Source organism: Rhopilema esculentum, chromosome 16 (assembly GCF_057945365.1).
Source record: "Rhopilema esculentum isolate cy_ngs chromosome 16, ASM5794536v1, whole genome shotgun sequence".
In the NCBI taxonomy this organism is placed as follows: domain Eukaryota; kingdom Metazoa; phylum Cnidaria; class Scyphozoa; order Rhizostomeae; family Rhizostomatidae; genus Rhopilema; species Rhopilema esculentum.
The window spans coordinates 13,385,154-13,405,954 of NC_142830.1; the positions used below are offsets into that span (position 1 = coordinate 13,385,154).

Genomic DNA, 20,801 nt, shown 5'->3' on the forward strand with positions numbered 1-20,801 from the left:
TTAATGCTAAAACTTTAAACCTAGGTTAACCTTAACCTGGCTTGAACCCAAGTTTGTGTTTACGCACATTTCGAAGACATTAGCCTGGAATCAGCTAGGTTTAACCCACTTCCAGAGTAGAGTTGGCTTAACATATGTTAATTCCAGGTTAGCTACGTTTAACTACAAACATTATCACCCAGTTTAACGCTGACCTAGATTCAATCAAGATTAAAAGTTGTAGTTTCAGCAGGCCTAGAAAAGGCATGATTACATCATAGCATGGCTATTCAAAGTAGGCAGGAATGAAACCAAAGAGTGAATCTATTAAAAACAAACTGGAGCATTTTCCATCTGTCAATTACTTTGACACTTATCTTATATCTTTGTTGGCTTTCCAAAGAGCTACGACTACGACCAAAAGTTGGGTGTCTATTTTAGACATGTGGACGACACATATTCGATTTTCAAAACAAAAGCTTAATGTGATATTTTTCTTAAATGCATTAACAGCTTACACCCAGCCCTCCAGTTTATTTTTGAAAAGGAAGAAAATGATTCCTTGTCATTTCTGGACGTTTTGATCGAAAAGTCTAACACTGGATTTCTTACCAGTGTACATCGTAAGCCCAATTTTACCTGTCAGCAGTGGCGGAAATCCAGACTTTCATTCGGGGGGCCCAGGATTATAATTTTCCGACATAATAACACCTTGGATCATGTCTAATTTTAAAGAAACTGCGCATTTTGATAAAAATAGATGATTTTTTGACGGGACCCTTTAGAAATCTTTGTTGACCACGCCATAATTAATTAGCAGGAAGAACAATCCATTTATACTTTTGACAAGTCGTACGTTCATTTTATGCATTCTATCTTGTTTTCGTCAGTGGGAAATACGTTTGAAAAGAACCTTTATTCGGAAAAATCCAATGGAAATTTCTGCTAATCTTTACGGAATTGAAGTTAAAAATACAATTCACAAGAAGATTTGTTTTGGTCATATATTGTTTGTCTGATTATTTAGTACTGGCTGTTATTTATCAGCTATGCCATTTTCAAATTTTGCAAAAAGGCAGAGAGAGGTTATAGAGGCTTCTGGGGTGAAAAAGGGAATATGCAGATCACCTGCGAGCGAAGTGAGCAGAAAATTTGGAAATTAAGCTCCTTAGATTAGCAAAATTCCTTTTCAAAACGATTTTTTCGACACATCAAACAGTTGTCAATTATCCGACGAAAACCCGAGTTTTCCGACGAAATAAATGATTGGGGGCGCCACAATTTTATTGAGGGCCTCAATAAAAACAGCCTCCTCGATCTTGTAGGTCTAAAAATACAGCAAAAACTAGTTACTCTGCTATCGGGCAGCACCTTTTAGACAACCCAAATCGTGAAAGACTCTATAATGATGACACGTTTCAGAAACCGGTCATATTTTCATCTAGCAGTTTTAAAATCGATCTACATACAACTGAAAAAGCCACTATTGTGTAGACAGAAGGAGTTCGTTTTCTCTCTCGGACTCCATTGGTAATTTTTCTTTAGGCTCGCGGCACTAATTGGTCAACCATACCGGTCTTGTGCTTGCGTTTTTCTGATTGGCTTATTTCAATCCACAACTGGGTGTATATTTTTCATCGTGTTCTTTCGGACCCTTATTCTGACGTTTCATACTCTGAGGAGTGTCAGACAAAGAAGCTTTTTGTAGTATGTTGTGAAATGTTTGCTTTTTTCAAAGCCATTTTTAACTTCTTTATTCATATCCTTTTTATTGAGAAAAATAATAAGTTGGACGTGTCTTGATACTTAATGATTGAAATCTAATTTATTAAAATGATAAGAAAATAACAAATAAACAGCTCATTAAAAAACAAAATAATAGGTTCTGTAAAAATTCTTCGACATCATTCTGTTTCTCTAACAGAAAATTCCATTTGCAAGGGTTCCATAAATCTTAAATTTAAAAAAGTAATTATTGACGAAACCATAGCAGCAATTAGGACACAATTTGTTGAACAATTTGAAGCAGCCATGACAGTCGAATGAAATATTCGATGCACAAAAAAAGAAAACGGCTTACAAAACCATTTTTGGAAAATTACGGAAAAAGCTTTTCAGTAAGTCTTATAAGATATTAAAAACAATAAAACAAAAACAATTTCTACGAAAAATTGTACTTGCATTTAATATGTTGATTACACTATCTGTTTATATTTCCTGAAAACTAGATTCTTTCCAAGATTTGGTAGATAACTTTTGACCTCGAGCACTTTTTACAATGATTAGAAATGGAAAGCTTTCTGCCCTCTAAAACCAATAATATTTGCATGTTTAAAAGTTTGGTACATTAACACTTGTTATAAAAAAAACATTTTCCAAGACAGTCTTTGATAGATTTTCTTGAATTCAAAGCTGAAAATGAATGCAAACTTTATTGATGTACGTGTCATTTTCACAGGGCTGAGAAATACAAGAATTCTGTATGCCATTTTTTACAGGTATCTACTAAAATGCCCTGAAACATAATTAAAATAGAATAAAATAATAAACAAGTTGTGAAGAAGCTTCAAATCACATCTTTTGAAAAGTTTTTTCGCAAAACCATTAGTAGACGGAGGTGGCAAAACGACTTAGCTAAGTGTTATTCAAGCAAATAGTACAGAAACATTAATAATAAAAGCAAAAATGTACCACCTGGGCGTTTCCCAGACAAATCTACCGCGCTATTCAAGCAATTTCACAAGGTTATAATGACAAATGCAGAGTTTTTCCTAATCAGCTTTCAATTTCAATGTGGATTACATTTTTTGAGGTTTCAGCGTGGTCCAGGCCTTTGCCCAGATTTAAGGTGATAAAATGCTAAGTCAGACATTAGGAAAACCACTATTAATAAATAAAAAAGACTTACTTGAGCATCAATTTTGTAGCAAATAGATTTATAATTAATGATATCACATTGTTATTGTAACATATTTCAACTTGAGCACCTCATCATTTGGTAGAACTGAAATGGAAAACAACTGGGGCGTGACGCTTAATGTTTTGAACTACACGGATGCAGATATATTTGGTCAAAAAGGAAACATTTCAAGTCACAGCAGACGATAAACAAACTATTAATATGTAGCTGTCCGTTATCATTTTGTTAACACATCTGTGCAACATGCAGTGACCAAGATGCAATGAGTTATGGCAATAGCATATTAGTGGAAAAGCATGGAAAACTTGCCACCTTTCATTTTACATTCTCGTTGCATTGAACCTACCATCCTCCAAATTCAAAGTGAACTTGCTTTAAAACTGTTAATGATTTGTATGCATCCAATTGATTGCATTCATTAGAAATGATACCTGCTTGAAAAATTTCCTGCGCTGTTTTTATTGCGTAGCAAGATTGCGGCTGGTACAGAGTTGTCAAGTGATGACGTCACAAAAATCTATTTTTAGAATTTTTGAACTTTGTTCCCATAACCTGAAAAAGCATCATGAAATATCTCTAAATCTGCAAAATCAGTCAAAGTTATTACGAATGAATTGGCTGAGATAAGACCAGGTTAGGACAAGCTCTTGCCCCATCAAACCTCTGTAATTTGGTCTCAGTTCATAACTTTATTGACTGAGCCAAAGTAACAGTAATCTGTTAGCAAACTTCAATTATTCTATTGGCCATAGCTCACCCAATTTTTGACAAATTTAACTCATTTTGAATATATGGGAGTATTTTATAGTGTTCTTCATGTTATCTGAAAAAAATTCGAAAATCTGCTTTGAATTTTGACAGTGATTTGTTTGTATGGCTAAACTTCACCCGATTGTACCATTTCCTGCTCCCTCAAAAAGTCAAATTATCTTATCAACATCACTTTACTTGCTCTTTTGTAAAGATCTTTCTAATAATTCGCAAGTATAAAGGCATGAATACTTACTTAAAGAAAGTTATAAAAAATATAAGCGTGTTTTGGGAAAAGATCCCATGCAAGGCCGTATATTGTAGGAAAACGAAGATGTATCTCTAACTCCAATTATTTATTGCTTCCGAGCTAAAAATTAAATTCTATTGAAGGAAGATGCACATTTTACAGATATTTCTAGTATAGTTTATCATGAAACTGAAAAAAGGGGGTGCAGCACCCACATTAGATGGTGATACACTTAAGTACTTTTTTCATTTCATTTGGATGCGATTGGTGTAAAGTTTTTCTAGCCAAATGCGTAGTAAGTAGGTCTACTTTATTACATGTGGTCTTTTCACGATTACACATCCAAACGTACCTGGATAAATTTTGTGATTTTTGGTGTTGCATTCGAGGTGATCTCAAACAATTTTAGGAGGCATAACCCAAAGATTAAAAATACAATCAGAGCTTTACTGTCTTACTCTTTAGAATTATGAAAGTTATACTATATAAGTCTTAAAATATATATACATTGTTTCGGTCTTTGATTATGTGAAGTCATCAATGATAAGACTTCTGAACTACGCATGCCCATTTTACAAAGCAGTTCTATAGCTTTGTTAATTTCATTATCACTTGAATTTTCTATAGTATAACTTTCATAAAAATTGTCTGATCCTACTTGCTCTGTAGATGTTTTTGACAAAAAGGTAAGTGAAGGATAAGCAGCAAAAAGCAATAAACTGTTAATTAAATTGAAAGAGGCATCCTTACAAAAAAAAGTAAGTCGTGAAAACAAATATAATATATTCAATGTTTGATATTAAAAACATCTAAGCAACGGTCTTATATAGCTTTTTCAAATAGGGCACCTAACATTGTCAAAAGCAATAACTTTGCCCTATCAACCGTAAGCACAAAGTATAGGAAAAAATGTATTGTCTTTCAAGCGTACAGATTGAGAGAACATAATACTATGCGAATGAAAGAGAATCTTGCTAAAAATTTTAATAAAAACCCGCTTTCTTGTCTCTAAGACCCTACAATAGAATGAAAACAAAAATTTCGTGTCGTCTTTATCCTTTATTCTTGTTCGCTTAATCTTTCTTTTCGTTGTATCTTAATTCATCATTTATTTTATTTTCTTGCAGTGCATTAGTTTTACTGATTAAAATACTTGGCTAAATTAGGGTATACCCAGTCTATTTACCATGACTCAATGCCTTTAAACTTCGATCAAACCTTAAATTGTAAACTGATATAGAAAGCTCAAAAACTAAATTGCCCAAACACCTAAAGGACTTTAGCAAATACCTAGTGTCTTACACTACAGTGCCAAATAGGCAATTCTCAGTGCCCTTTACAACATCACCGTAAGAGTTAAAAATATTATTTGTATTATATACACTTTCAAATGAATGTTTGATTTTTTGATTTTATGTTGCTTAATACTGCTATCATTAAAATATTATCCAGAATGGTGCTTTAGGCTTTTGGATAAAATTAAGGGCTTAAAAACGAGCCGACCTTAAAAATAAATAAAAAATTTTAAATCGGCAGGGGATTTTTTTCAAGAATCAGAAGCTAAATAATCAGTAAACGGGGGAGAAGGTTTCACTATCCGAGTATGCCTTCATTTTGTTTAATTGAAAAATCTCCAACTCGGCAACCGGACGCTGAACACCTCCCTAAGATATTTTTCTAGCACCGGCCCTGGTTGTATCCTAAATTATGTGACAATATTTCCTAAAAGATTTTTAAACTGACAGGCTTGTGCATTTGTCTGGTTCATACCCCCATTCCATCCCACTGGGTGCACCCTAGATTTCCTGCAAGTAAACAAACAGATCAACAACAACAACACGAGACCTGATCATAGAGAACAACGACAACAGCAGCACTTTCAAAATGGTAATTGATTTGCAAGAAATTTAAGTGTATGGCTGTCAAACTATCATGAGTTTCGTAGAAAACCACGAAATTGTGCAAAATGGTGACACCGTCATCTTATTTCTGGTGAGTCTCTTTTATTTCCCACTATCTGAAACTGTTTTCCAATGAACGGCTTAAAAATGGGCTGGCACCAGGCACCATCGCTATGTGATGTGATGTAACTCCTCCGTTTGCTTGACCTTGTATCTATTGAAGAACAAGCCCACAATGTCGGAGACGCATCAACGAAAGGAAGGCTATCTTCTTCAAAGTGTCCATACACCATTTATGGCAAGTGGTAGGCCTAACTTATTTCTGGAGCTTGGACTGTGGACGCACGAGAGGGCTGCTGTTTCAAAGCAGATCCAGACTAGAAGAGTTAGATATTTTAAGCTAGCAATTCTTCTGTCGCGATGTCTTTGTTGAGCACTTTTTGGCAATTCAAGACAAATTGACAAGAGCCTGATTGATGATGATACTTGATTTATTCCTTATAAATATTAACCAATTCATCAGATCTTTTCGTCACCTAACCAGCAGGGTAGTTGTATTATAGAAGTCTTCCAAAATTTCGTTGCCAAGCTGCATGCATGATTTCTTACCAATACCAAATGTGAAATGCCCACTATCTGCAAATTCAAATTTCACTGTTCTGAGATTTTATGCACCTAGATGATACTTCATCCCACTCAATAAAAAGATAAATCAGTTGCAAGAAATCACATAAAACTGACACTCGATGGCCAGACTGGAAACTTTGTTTCTTGCGCAAGCAAGCTCGCGCGCCTGGATGCGCCACTGCACACCTGAAATCGCACACTTTTAAGAAATTTGTATTGTTATTAATGTGAAATGTATCCAAATAGGGAATTTTCTGGGCCAATATGCAAAAGTGTGCAGATGGAAAATTTGAGTGTGCGGGAAATATATTGCAGGCGCACGACAAAGTTGCCAGTCTGGCTCAATGGAAAGAAAAACTGTGATTCTTTCCTTTAAGTCACAAATTAGCCAGTTCTAGAATTCTAAAAAAAGGTTGGCATTTGCTTTTAGACAGTAATATATAAGCTTCTCCTATTCACTGACAAAAGTTTGCATATTTCATTGCATATTCTTTTTTAAACTTTGATGACCTTAATCTGCTGCTGAATTCCATTTTTCACAGTGTGAATTCTAAGCTGAAAAACTTCCATTAGCTGTTTCCAATATTCTTAAGTGTGGAAAACCTTTAATGCCTGTGCAGCTGTTGTGCCTTGAAAGGCATTTCTAGCTTGGCCATTTAAATTCTTCCTTGCACTGATTTGCAAATTATCAAGAAAAGGCTGCAAGAGTTTGCAAAAGAAATATCTTCAATTATTCATTCCATTCTGAAAGCTTAAAAACAAAATCAATGGCTATGGACTTTTTAGCTGCATTATGGTAGAGTTTTGAATTATGATTTTCTGAATGGTGTGCTCTTGGTTCTTCATTTCTGTGGTAGTGGTTAGAGAAATCTTGTTCTCTTTTTGGTTAGAAAGGTTTTTTAGCAGCATACCACTATTTTTTTAGAAATGCTAGAGGAAGTTGTCAATCTTTGTTGTTTAATGCATGGGATTGCACACGCACACATCAGCACACGCATGGAGAAAATAAAGCAAGTGATTTATGACACCCTTGAGTCAGGCATTTGACTGTTGTTTTGATATTTCTAGGACTATAGCTATTTAATGAAATGCTGGAAATTTTCCTTCCAAAAGCTAAGCAACTTTGCCTTATTTTTACAATAGCTTTTTGGAGGAGATACAATGTCGTACACAGGCGGAAAAATTATGTATGTGCTGCAAATATAGCATACAAAGATTCCCAACCTTAAAATCAAAACCTCGAGGCTTGGAATCAATAAAAGCATCATAAAAAGATTTAAATATTTGTAAAATGTTTTCCCAAGCATTGATTCCCAGATGGTGTGCTCATATACTTTTAGAATAGGGGCTTTAAGGCTACTTTTTGGATCTAGAATTGGAGCAAAAGTTATTTCTTGGTAAATCATTTGCATAATAACTTTTTGGGGTTCTTGAAATTCTAAACTACTTTTTGGGTCTCGAATATGATGAAGGTTTCAAGAAAATCGCTCTGGTTTTTCCAGGATGCCAATCTTTTTTGCATTTGTTTCAGGCGATGTGTCTTTGACAGATTGCAAGTTCTTGTGCACTGATGATAAGTAGGATGGAAAAATATCTCTAGTTAGACATTTTCCCAAGTTTCCTTCCTTGCTTGTTTTACCATACAAAGTCATTGATATATTTTCACACAAAATAGCTTCATGTTTTGGTATGATCGTACGCTGATGCCCCTAGTTTATGAGCCCTGGGTATTGTGCTAGAAATTACTGTTTGAAGGAGGTGTGTTAGAAATTAAATTTTTTGTGTGAATGGGCTAATCAATTTGCTTTGTTCAAACTCCACTGTTGAAAAGGCATTGCTCTATTTGCCTAGAGTGACAGTGTTATTTCACATCATTTTTTTCATTTTCATTTTTTTCACTTTTGTCCTGTTCACTTATGTTTAATTGTAATAAAAACAAGTAAAGTAAAGAAAACTGAACTACTTAAGATCACCCTCAACTTGAATAAACTGCTCAAAAACTATTATTTCAAAGATTGGATGGCAATGATATTTCAGATGATTATGTACCTTCTGTAAAGTTTCCGAAACTAAATAAGGCTCTGACAGGCTCTGGCACAAGTTGGAAAGTGGGGGGACAAGGGCAAAGTTAAAACTAATCACAAAAGATTTTTTAAAAAATATTTATCGTTTGCTTTGCAAAAAGAGTGGGGGAGGGTGGCATTTTGTTGTTGTATGACCTGTGTAAGATTGTGAAGAGCACCCATGAAATATATTATGCGTGTGATTTACCACACACATGACAATATCTTTACGACAAAGACTGAGTTGTAGATTCTACTTGCTGCTCAAAAAGCCATTTTCTTGAATATCTGCTAAAGCTGTATATAAGTTACATTTTTATCTGGTATAAACAAAAATGCACAGATAATTTGAAGGTTTGTTTTTTTGGCCTGTTGTCTTGTGGAATATAGATTAAAACAACTTAACTCCCATACAAGTGACAGTGTTTCACTGACTTGGTTTGTTGCTTTCAGCTCAGAATTTAAGAAACAAATTTTGCTTACAAAATTATTTTTATTTATACATCACATATTGCTTCAGTAGAATTGAACAGTTTAACCTGTTTGGTTGATATCAACCATATAAACCAATCTGAAGTCAAGTTTTAGCAACTTTTTCAAGGGACAGATGCAGTTTTCTTGAAACAAACATTTAAGTTGAAATTTCTTGAATACCTCTTGTAACAATTGACCTCCATTTGATTGAAACTACTGTTTGGTGCAAGAAATAGCATTGGTAATTCATTCATTTTTTCTGGCTTTTCCAAGAATAGAATGCTCAATAACTTCTTTACTCTAGCATGAAAAAAGAATTAAATCACTTTGCTAGCCAATTTTTTTGTTGCTATATTTTAGGGGAAACATGCAAAAATGCCACAAAACACTTAACAAATTCTACAAAATTACAGCAAAATTGCTGGAAGATACAAAGCCTCTACATTTTGTGAAGAAGATGTAAAAAGTGATTTTGATCTTTTTTAATCTTTTTGTTCACCTGAAAGGTCATAATAAATGATTTTGATATTTTTTGTTTAATTTTTTCGTTCATCTGAAGGGTCATAAGAAATTATTTTGCTCTTTTTTGTTCAACATTTATCGATCATCTGAAGGGTCATAAAAATATGACTTTTATTTTTTTTGTTCAACATTTTCATTTATCTGAAGGGTCATAAAAAATGATTTTGATGTTTTTTATTCAACCCTCTTTTAGCCCTGGTATTAAAGTGTGCAGTCATCTAAAGTCTACATGTCAATATGTTTATTTTTTGTTGATAACCGTATACCAGTTAGTTCTTCTTTTCTACTCTTGGTCTCCTTTTGAGATGCTTTGTTTTTCTTCTTATCTTTTCTAATCTTTTACGCCATTCATTACTCAGGGACATAATTCCATGCAGACTGTGAAGATGGTTTCTGGGAAAGTTCATCAGACAAAGTTTGGAGCATTTCCACATGATGGAATAATAGGGAAACGATTTGGATCAAAGGTCATTAAATTTTTGCATCATTATTTGCATCATTAAATTTTTAAATGGAAATTCAACACTGTGATTTTTTACTGTAAATTTTGCATTATCTAGATCTTTTGAACTTGAACTCATAGTGTGATCTTTAGAATTGGCTCAACTTTAATTTTAGTAGACTCTTAAATGATAGCATCTTCTGCGCAAGCTGACCAAATTTTTATGTATAAATATAGATTATTGTCAGTATGAATTGACATTATTATCAGTGCAAATGTCAGTGCAAGCTTTTTGTTACACTATCATAGAGTACCATTTTGAAACAAGCTGTTTGTTGTTGTAAGTATTTATTGTTATGGCAGAGTGTCAAGCTGTTCATTGGTTTACAATAACAGAACATTTTTTCTATCTTAGTGTCATTCATTTCGTAATTTCATCTCTTTCCTTCTTCTGGCTCACATACTAATACACCAGTTCGACTCAAGGCCTCGTTTTGCAAATTTTTCCAAATCTAATTATAGGAATTTTTTATAATCAGATTTAGTATCACCATGATTTTAGGCCCTGTACAATTTTTCATATTATTTGTGCTTGTATTTTAGATTTTACGGAGAAATGGAATTTGAAAACTTGTAAGGGATTTGACCGCAAAAATCATTCCGAGTGAAACTTCACTCCCAAAATCGCCAATTACGGTCAAATCCCTTTAAATTTTTTATCTTTATGCCGTCATAAATCAAAATCGTGAGCAATACCATAATGAAAACTTCTAAACAAACTAAAATCATTGCTCTCATTTCGAATCTGATTTCAAAGATTTTGTACAAAATAATTCGAAGAATTTTTCAAAATGGGGTCGTAAGTGGAATTGATGCATTTGTAACCTCTATAGAATTTTGAGGACCTGCAAATTACAGCAAACAATAACCAATTAACAGGGTAGTGCCTTTAAAAGCACTATGTCCTGGCACATTTTGATGACCTTTTTTATTTTCATTGGTAACTACGTATCGTTACATAAACAATAGGACTCTCATTACATATCTAATGAGCAATGTAAAAGCAATGCACAACGTTTTCTCAATCAGTAATGTGTCAGATTTTCACTCTAAATAGTTCACTTACAGTGTTTTTTTTACTTTGGCATGTAGAGATATGTTCTTGAGATACTGAAAATTAACAATCTAAAAGTTAAGATCAAGCTTTTTTTAATGTCTGGAAAACCCTTTTACCAAAAATGGACATAAATGTTACCTGATGGGAATGCCCACGACTAAATTATGGTTACCTAAAGGCAGTTGCAAAATAATAGGATTATATCACAAAAAGTACATTTCCCGAATATTACCCCTCCACGAATATTCTCCTGCGAGTTAGGACAAAATAGAAAATTCATCCTTCCGAGAACTGGGGGATGTGTCTCTCCCAGTCGCCCGGGTGGCCATGCTGTTAGTTGAATTGTCAAATTCTTGAATTTTTTTGTATTCTAGGTATTTTCTAAAAACAACAGAGGATATGTGTATCTACTTTATCCTTCGCCAGAGCTCTGGACTGTAACACTGCCTCATAGGACACAAATCCTGTACACTACTGACATTTCACTGATTACTTTGGAACTGGATTTGAAGCCTGGATCTGTGGTCGTAGAGTCAGGTATGTTCCTCTATTGCTTTAACTTTGCTATTTTTGAATCAGCAGGAAATCCAGATTGCTTTTTTAGATCCTCTATTTAAAAGTGATATAGTTTTATTTCAAATAAATGTATCAGATTATCCGTCTGATGAGACTGGTCAACTCAAGTGTTGATCACAAAAAATTTACGACAGGATCAGATCCACGGGCTCTCAATGACCAGAAATGTATGGCCTCCCTACAATATACAAGTCGAATGTTCCACTTAGACTGATCTTGTATATGGTTGGCTCAAACACAACACCAATTGCCTAAGTGGCTTTTTGAAGTTTAGGACCCTGTTCTTCAAAAATATTCAAAACATTGCATCTAGGATTCCTTTACGTTTGCCGAGTTTGTGCAAAACCTGAACATCAAAACGAAACATCTTTCATGTGACACAAGTGACTATAAGTATCAAACGTCTTTCTTTTGACATTAGTAGTCTTTTCACAAATTTTCCTCTGAGTACGACCATCAAAATATGTGCCGACGCCCGAAGCGTGCTTAATAGCCCACCATTTCCAGAGGAAGTATTCATTGAACTCATGGAAACTGCGACACGTTCAATTGAACTCAGCTTTAACAGCACCTTAATAGCCTATACCCAGCCCTCCAGTTTAGGTTTAAAAAGGAAGAAAATGATTCCTTGCCATTTCTGGACGTTTCATCTAAAAGTCAAAACACTGGATTTTTTACCAGTGTATATCGCAAGCCCACTTTTACTGGTCAGTACATATGCTGGAATTCTGGAAGACCAAAACAACGCAGCGTCAACCTCGTCAAAACATAAACTCCATGCTGAACTGGAAAAACTAAAAACGATTTTTCTGGACAATGGCTATTCAGAAGATGTCATTTCTTCTTACACTAGGGAAACGATTGCAAGTATTTTCGGCCGTCCAAAGTTCGGTCCACAAAAAGTGGTAACCATTCCTTGCATTGGTAACCATTCCTTGCGATTTGAAAGTCGGATTGAACGGGCGATCATAGAGTGTTTCTTTGCTGTTAATCCTCCTATTATATACAGTATTACTATTAGGCGAGCCTTCCATCCATTCAAAAGGATTGCGCTCCTATCACCCAAAATAGTTCCATTATTTGTGAATATAAGTGCCAGTGTGATTCTGGCTACGTAGGACGCACAACCCAAAGATTTGGGGATAGAATAAAAAAAATCTTCGTTCCAAGACAGGAAACAAAACTTCCCCTCAAAGAGAAAAATCTCCTCGATCATGCGGGTCTAAAAACACAGCAAAAACTAGTGACTCTGCTATCGGACAGCACCTTTTAGACAACCCACATTGTGCAAAACTCTATAATGACGACATGTTTCGGATAATTGGCACAGCCCGGTCGTCTTTTCATCTAGAAGTTTTGGAATCGATCTACATATAAACGAAAAAGCCGACATTATGTACACAGAAGGAGTTCGTTTTCTCTCTTGGAATCCAGTGGTAATTTTTCTTAAGGCACGTTGCACTGATTGGTCAACTATACCGGTCTTGTGCTTGCGTTTTTCTGATTGGCCTATTTCGATCCACAACTGGGTGTATATTTTCATCGTGTTCTTTCGGACCCATATTCTGACGTTGAGTGTCAGACGAAAAAGCTTTTAGTAGTATGTTGTGAAATGCTTGCTTTTTTCAAAGCCATTTTCAAGCTCTGTACCGCCAAAAATTGTATCAGATTTATGGTGTTAAACAACTTTGAGCAAATGAGTAAAACATTTTTGTAGAATTTTTTATGGGTCTGTGAGCAGACCTTGCCCTGAATTGAATTATAAAGCCTTTCAAAGGACCAAAGTGCTTGAATCTTATTTCAATATCAGCAGGATTAAGACGTGACCTTTTTATTGCTCATTCTTGTAATTGACTCATTTGTGGATAATCATTCTTTCTAAGCTGTTTTAAAAATAGTAAAATTGGATCTACCTAAATCAAGCTCTTTTCTGTCTCACTTTCTTTTATATCAATTTTTTGAATTTTGTTTAGTATTAATAACAAACCAGAAGTATTAATGGTCTCAGAAATGAAACACGTTTGTATAGTAGAATAGTATTTCTCCACTGTTCTGATCAACATCAAAGCTTAAAGCATAGAAAATTTTAGAGATCTTTAAGATGACTTTGCTCTGCTTTGATCAAGACTTAAATTGTTGCGTAATGGTCACACTTAGCGTGAAACTCGAAGTTGCAACTTTCTGTTCTATAAAAAATTGTGTATAATAAGTGCGTAGAACAGTGAATTTCATTAATTTAAGTTGGTTTCCATTTCTTCATGAGGAAACAGCGTTTGCTCAGAAAGACCATCGATGTTTTATTAATTTACATAATATGACTGTTTTTGCACCGTGATGCTGTCATTTTCGTTATTCCTTTGTTATTTTAAGTGCTGTCAAGACTTCCAACCACTAATTTTTATAACGATTCTGATATTGATTTAATGATTTTAGTCTTGCATAGGTTTTGGAGGATTTTAATTTCGGGGCTCAATTAGTAAACAAGCTCAAAATAAGAAAATCCATCTGCTAAGATTTTTGTTTGAAAAAGCTTAATTATAAAATATGTTAGATAATTGCTTTTAAAATTCCAAGACTCTTTTATTCATTTGTAATGTATATTTTGCAACTGGATTTGATTTTATTTATTTATTTGAATCCCCCCTTAGCCTTTGAACGTATTGATAAACCCATTTGTTTTGATGTCTTTTTCACAGCCCACCCTTCAACTAGCTTATGTTTTGATTTGAATACCATACCAATCTACGAAACCAAATAGCAATTATGTCATTTTGCCTTGACCAAAACGCATTCAGCTTTTGGTTTAACCTAAAATTTAATTAGGGATATAAGTATCGGCTAAGTTAATTATTTTCAATGGCTTTGAAAAAAGCAAATATTTTGAAACGTTCTAAATTTTTTCTTCTGACACTCTTTCGTAGTTCGAAAGACTTTTAGCTAAGAAATAAAGGTGTAGATCGAATTAGGCCAAGCCAGAAGCGAGCATATGACTGTAAAGGTTGCCCAATCGGTCCCGATTGCCTATTGGAAATATTACTAATAGAATCTAGGGGTGGAAACGATCTCTTTCTGTCTAAACATTAGCGGATTTATTCATTTTTATGTAGATAGATTTTATAACTGCTAGATGGAGCGTTGATCGGGCTCCAAGAGTAATCTGAAATGTTTTGCCATTATAGTTTTAAGCACGATGCTTTAATTGTTGTTTCTGATCTACAAGTCTTTCGTGGCTGTCCTCTTTGGGTGAGAGTTTTTTAATGATGACAGGAACATTTTGTTTCAATATGTTCCCAAATCATTTGATCGTGCGTCCTACGTACCTAAATTCACACTTGCACATGCCCTCATAGGTAACGGAACCGTTTTTGGATGGCAATTTTGGGTGAAATATTCTAGTTCTTCTATTAGTCCATAAGTCTTTGTAGCTATAGCCTAGCTTGCTTTCTTTGGTATGATCTATGGGTTATTTCTATTCACCTCATTGCTTGTAGGAACCGGCAGCGGATCAATTTCGCATGCATTTGTCCGGACAATTATGCCCACGGGACATCTGCACACATTCGATTTTCATCAACAAAGAGCCGATCAGGCAAAGTAAGGCATTGCGTTATTTACAACAGTAATAAATCATTCGAAAAATGAGTGCAAATCAGATATTGATTATTTTATGTTTGTAACTATGCTTATTTTTAATAAAGCTACTTTCAATCGAAAACCATCGTGCATTGCGGCCAATTGGTGAAACGTACCGAAAAGAGACTTTTATTTATAAGGTGTAGGTAATAGGGTAGCTTTGGAGTTAGTCCAGGGGGAGGGGGGTTGATTGCTTCATTTGCTAAGAATGTACACCTTCCAAGTTTGAAGCAGTATAATCAATAATCGATATACTAGTAAATTGTAAACACGTTTATAATTTTAACGAAAACAACAGATGCAAGCACTTTCCGTGTAATTTTGCACGGCGCAATAGACATATTTTCAAAACGGGCTAGCTTTAAGTGATAAATGATGAAAGTTTGAGTCGACCTTTTCAGTGACTGATATTACAGTAAACTGTATCGAAAGATTATTTATAAGTTTGTTACAAAACTACGAAATGGCATTAGCCGATTATATTCCAAGAAAAGATGTTTGACTAGGCCATTCGTCGTCGTGGCTGTTTGTGCTCTGTCTGATGGCCACATTCCAAAGACACCTATCTTAAGCTTGGCATATGCAGTCTACCAAGCTTGACACCCGTCAACTGTTTGATGTTACTTTTCATCTGCACTAGGCCATTACTGATGACATTTCTGTTATTTCCAAGTAATTTTTTAATTTGGATGTCATTTCTTGACAGGCTTGATTTTGAAAGTCATGGAATTGGAAAATTTGTGACTGGCGCATGCAGGGATGTTCTGGCTGATGGATTCGGCCTGAAAAATGTTGCTGATGCAGGTATGCTAACGCCCTCAAAGCCTTCTTGTTGTTCCTTGTCATCCTGACATGTGTTATTGCAGAAAAATACCTCCATTCTAGGTCTACCTCTTCATAACTACAGACTCTTGCCTCAGGGTTTATTTTCAGGAATTTTGATCGCTGCACATTGTCAACATTTTTGAAAAATTGGGTGTTGGCTTTTGAAAATTTTATGACCATACCTATCGAACAAACTGTATGTGAAGTTATTGAATTACACCAGTACTTACCCAAGCTTTACAAGAGATTTCAACGAGGAAAAGTGGTCTAGGTTTAAACAGGTTTTCCAGGACAAACATCTCAAAGGACAAAACAAACTAGATAGCTTCTAAATACTGAATTCGATAAAATTTTGGAGAGATTTCATAGATTATGATCATTGTTACTGTCATGTTCTCGTTTTTAATGTTGTTCTGCTCTTTTATAAGCTTTATGTCTCTACTGGTATTTGCTGCAATTTTACTTTTTCACTACCCAATCACTTTTCTAGTTTTATCACTGCACAAAATCTGAGTTTATCACTGTACAATTACGATTTATCACTGCACAACTTGGTTTTCACTGCTCTTTAAAATAAACCCTGCTTTGCATCTTACCTAACCTTTAACTTGTTTATAAAGTTTGGCTTAAGCAAAACCTGGATGGAAATGTTAATTTTAACCAAAACCACACACTGATAAAAAGTGACAGTCTTATTGCACCAATGAGATATCAATAAAATTGATTTTTTCCATCGGGCTAGACCTAAATGAGACAATTTAGCATGTAAATGAAAAGAAAAGCTCCTGGTAAGGAGACAGTAATCGAAAATCGAAAGTTTTTATTGCCTTAAAACGTTTTATGCTCTGAAGAGTGTTAGACGAAATGCTCAAGTATGTTTCAAAATTTTTACTTTGTTCAAAACCATTTTTGATTTCTTGAGTGTGTGTTGAAATTGTCATTTCTTGTAATTATTTTGATAGGATTAACATTAGAATCATGGTTAAAGTGTATGTGGGGATGGGTAATGACAGCCGCGATTTCGTCTTATTGTTGAAATGATACCTGCATCTAATTTAGTTTTAACTTTATAATCTTTCGAGCCTTGTTCTTTTGTACTGTTAAAACACAAGTTTTCAATGTCTTACCTCGTTTGATGTGAATATACTAAATATCTTTGTCAGTTTCTTGCTCTTGATATTTCCTTTCAATAAATTCCAGTTTTCCTTGATTTGCCGAAACCATGGGTTGCAATTCCACACGCGAAAGAAGCCTTAAAGGTATAAAAAGTAACAGACTATTCTCACTTATTGTTTTTACTTCCAAACTAACTTGAGCCCCCAAAAATGCATAAATGAAGTTTTATATAACAAAGGTATTCAATTCATTTAATTATCACACAGTTTCTTCACATTTGAAGTAAACTGATTCGCAAACTATTTGAATTCGTTTTACTGATAATTCTTTGCTTCATTGAAGGCCTCCGGTGGAAGAGTCTGTTCGTTTTCCCCATGCATAGAGCAGGTACAAAGGACCTGCGAACAACTAAGAAAGTCTGGATTTTGTGGTAATAGCCTTTCTTATTTTCTTGATATTACTACCTTGTTTTCACAATATATGTGCTTATCTTTAAAAACATAGCAAGCACCTACCAAGCAGCTAGTATGTTTTTATCTTAACTTTTTCAGTATTCTTGTTATCTAAAAATTTATTTGAAATTGCAAATGTTGTGGCTTGCTTCAAAATGATCGAAAAATTTTCGTTGATAAGGACATACCTGCATTAAAGCATTTTCAATTATAAGCACCATCTTTTAATAAAATCAGTTGCTACTTATTATACTTCATTGCTTTGCAATCAGTGGGTTTTTTGAAAAATGTTTCTAAGATGGTACACTTCCAATGTTTTGAATATTCGATATGACCAAAGTCGTTAGTTTGGGCTTCTCAAATGTGACCACGTGAGAAAAACGTCCGTATGGCGGCCCCTAATTGCCTGGGCTGCCAAAATCTAATTGCTATCTCCAAACCCACCCCCCTCCCCCTCAATTCGAAGGTTTCTAAAAACATTTTCTGGCCTTTTAACGTCAAGTCGTGTCTTAATTTTTCATTGACATGATTATTTTTATATAACCTCAATACAGGATTTTATATTGCTTATGAAATGGAAAGATAAAAACTAGTTTTCAAGCCTGATGCATTTATCAAATATAATGACAACGACAAAGATTCAATCAAACTATGTTTTGATATGCGTATTGAACTAATATAATTCTTTAATTTTAGAGATTAAAACTTTAGAGTGCTTATGCAAGACCTACGACGTCAGAACTGTTCCACTGCCCGAAGCAAAGTTTTCCAAACCTGTAAGCCTTTTTAGTACCTTGATTGCTGACTGTCTGCCCTTTGTGTACCAAATTCTGTTTAATTATGAATTTATTATTTACTTATTTGCCTATGCTTATTTGCTTAGATATTGGTGTGAACGTGCCATCAAAACTTTCAGCCATACTAAAATTGCCAGTCGATTCATCTCTAAAACTCATCTATTTTTACCAGTCTTATCTATATTTATTGTAATGTTACCAGTTAATGCTTTTTTGCTTCTACCAACTTTAATGTTTTTACTCCTCTTGACACTGTCAAGTCATGCCTAAGGTATTGTTGATGGAGTGACTATGACACGATGAAACCTATAAACAAACAAAGCCATCTTTAGTTTGTTCTCTATTTTTCCATCGAAGGCTATATGAAGGGGGGCAAGGCCTACACGTGACAATACTTGCGTCTGGTCCTTATCTTGTCAAGGAAGGGCGTTTTTCCTGTAATTTGCTTTTTTATTCAATTCTGTCTGGACAACGGAGATTTCATCTGGAAAAGATGTTGAGCGAGACAACAATGCTTGTCTGACTTTAAAACTATTTCAAGATCATCTCCAGACCTTTTTATATCTTTTTATCCCAAATTTTTTACTTTTTCCGACATTGTCTACAAATTACTTTATTTCTATTTTTGCTCCAGTACACATTAAGAGCCTTGTTGAATGAATTAAAATTTTCTTAGTTTGGTAATATATCACATTAATTTTGTTATGTTTATTGCGACTTTGTTAATCGTAGAAACCTTTTCATGGAAAAGTGGCCAGGGATGGGGAAACGAAAATAGAGGTGCCTGAAGATGAAGTAGAAGTAGGTTTTTGCATTTTATTGATGGCATTGAATATCTCCAATTATTTGCTAAGATTATTTGGAAAGAGGGACAGATTTTTTATCGATTTGATATGTAATTACAATCTTTCACTAAGACATGGTTTACTTTTGTGCTGTGCTGTCTTGTGCTAGTCACCACCTTATACGATTCAGGATTCCCCCCCCCCCCCCCCCCCACTTTGGACTACCCTGTCCAATCTTGAGTGATAGCACATCGCTTTTGGAAGGTTACTTCTCTCCAGATTACTCTTCGCTTCCTTTTTTACGGGATCTACGATGCTATCAAACAGCCGAAAAATGAGCTCTTTCTCCGGGGACTGCACTTAATGCACGTAGAAAACAAAAGAAAGCAAGCATTTTCCTCTGACACTCCTCAGAGCATAAAACGTCAGAATCAGGGTCCGAAAGAACACGATTAAAAATATATACCCAGTTGTGGATCGAAATAGGCCAATCAGAAAAACGCAAGCACAAGACCGGTATAGTTGACCAATCAGTGCCGCGAGCCTAAAGAAAAATGATTCTGACGTTTTATGCTCTGAGGTGTGTCAGACGAAAAAGCTTTTAGTATGTTGTAATGTGTTTCCTTTTGGCAAAAATATCTTTTCAAAGAAAATCTAAACGCCTTTTCATCGAAGTCTAAATGTTTTTCCTTTTTTGTTTCGAGTTTTCAACAAAATTCGTCTTTTCTTTCGATGCAAGAGTTAATTCTGAAATCATTTCAACCTGAGCATTAATACGAGATGAATCACAAAGCATTCTGTGAGCCCTATTCTCGAATAACTGGATCCCTAATTCGTCATGAAAACCAATCTAAACTGGAAGACAGTTTGAAGCACACCCAATCCGGGGTTATTTGATTTAGGCCATTGTTTGAAGAAGATCGTACGTCGTTATTTTGGCAAACATCAACTCATAACGAAAAGTCTTAGATAAAACAGGACCATGCTTTATAAGTCAAATGCAAGATAAAATAGCTTGATGCATATAAAGGTAAGCCCAACAGTTATTCGTAATTCTGCTGCGCGGCGGTATTTCTACTGCTTCATTCAATTGTTTCATCTTCTAGACATTACCTGATGAAAAACTGGAGAAAACATCAAATTGTAACGTTATTAATGAAGATTTTACGAAAGCTGCAGGTTCTTTGAAGCGACCGCATCCTGATTCTACCAACGAAGAGAGGAACCCCCATGTAAAATTACAGAAACCAGGAAACTTGAATACTTTAACTGCTAGGCCAATCAAAGAAATTCCTGGCCATACTGGGTATTTAACTTTCGCTAGTTTATTACCTGTATTCAAAGGTCTATGAAATGATTTTTTTATAATTGTTACCTCAGCATAAAAATATCGTTTATGGTCCTCAACATTTTACCGACTTTGTATTTCTCGTTGTCTCTCTATATTTAATGTGCATCTCGTTGTCCCTATTCTGTGTAGACAATCTAACCGTACCCCCCAGTTTTGTTTTGAAGAAAACCTAAAAATGAAAGAAGTTTTATTTTGAGAAGAACTGGGTGTTTTTTATGTTT

At 34.7% G+C, this 20,801-nt stretch overlaps 1 protein-coding gene across 1 annotated transcript; it reads left to right on the forward strand.

The window, feature by feature from the left end:
- Nucleotides 1-5,755: 5,755 nt before the first annotated feature.
- LOC135682557 (tRNA (adenine(58)-N(1))-methyltransferase catalytic subunit TRMT61A) lies at nt 5,756-20,643 on the forward strand. Its single transcript, XM_065197502.2, has 10 exons — nt 5,756-5,891; nt 9,846-9,953; nt 11,420-11,582; nt 15,113-15,215; nt 15,961-16,058; nt 17,280-17,338; nt 17,538-17,625; nt 18,344-18,423; nt 19,177-19,245; nt 20,336-20,643. Exons 1-10 carry the CDS (start codon nt 5,832-5,834, stop codon nt 20,579-20,581), a joined length of 1,074 nt encoding a protein of 357 aa, XP_065053574.2. The 5' UTR covers nt 5,756-5,831; the 3' UTR covers nt 20,582-20,643.
- Nucleotides 20,644-20,801: the final 158 nt, after the last annotated feature.

Bases quoted from the DNA above. Each gene is read 5' to 3' on its own strand.
- LOC135682557 (XM_065197502.2), top strand. From the start codon at position 5,832: ATGAGTTTCGTAGAAAACCACGAAATTGTGCAAAATGGTGACACCGTC. The intron at 5,892-9,845 runs GTGAGTCTCTTT...TTCATTACTCAG, and splicing joins ACACCGTCATCTTATTTCTG to GGACATAATTCCATGCAGAC. The intron at 11,583-15,112 runs GTATGTTCCTCT...CATTGCTTGTAG, and splicing joins ATCTGTGGTCGTAGAGTCAG to GAACCGGCAGCGGATCAATT.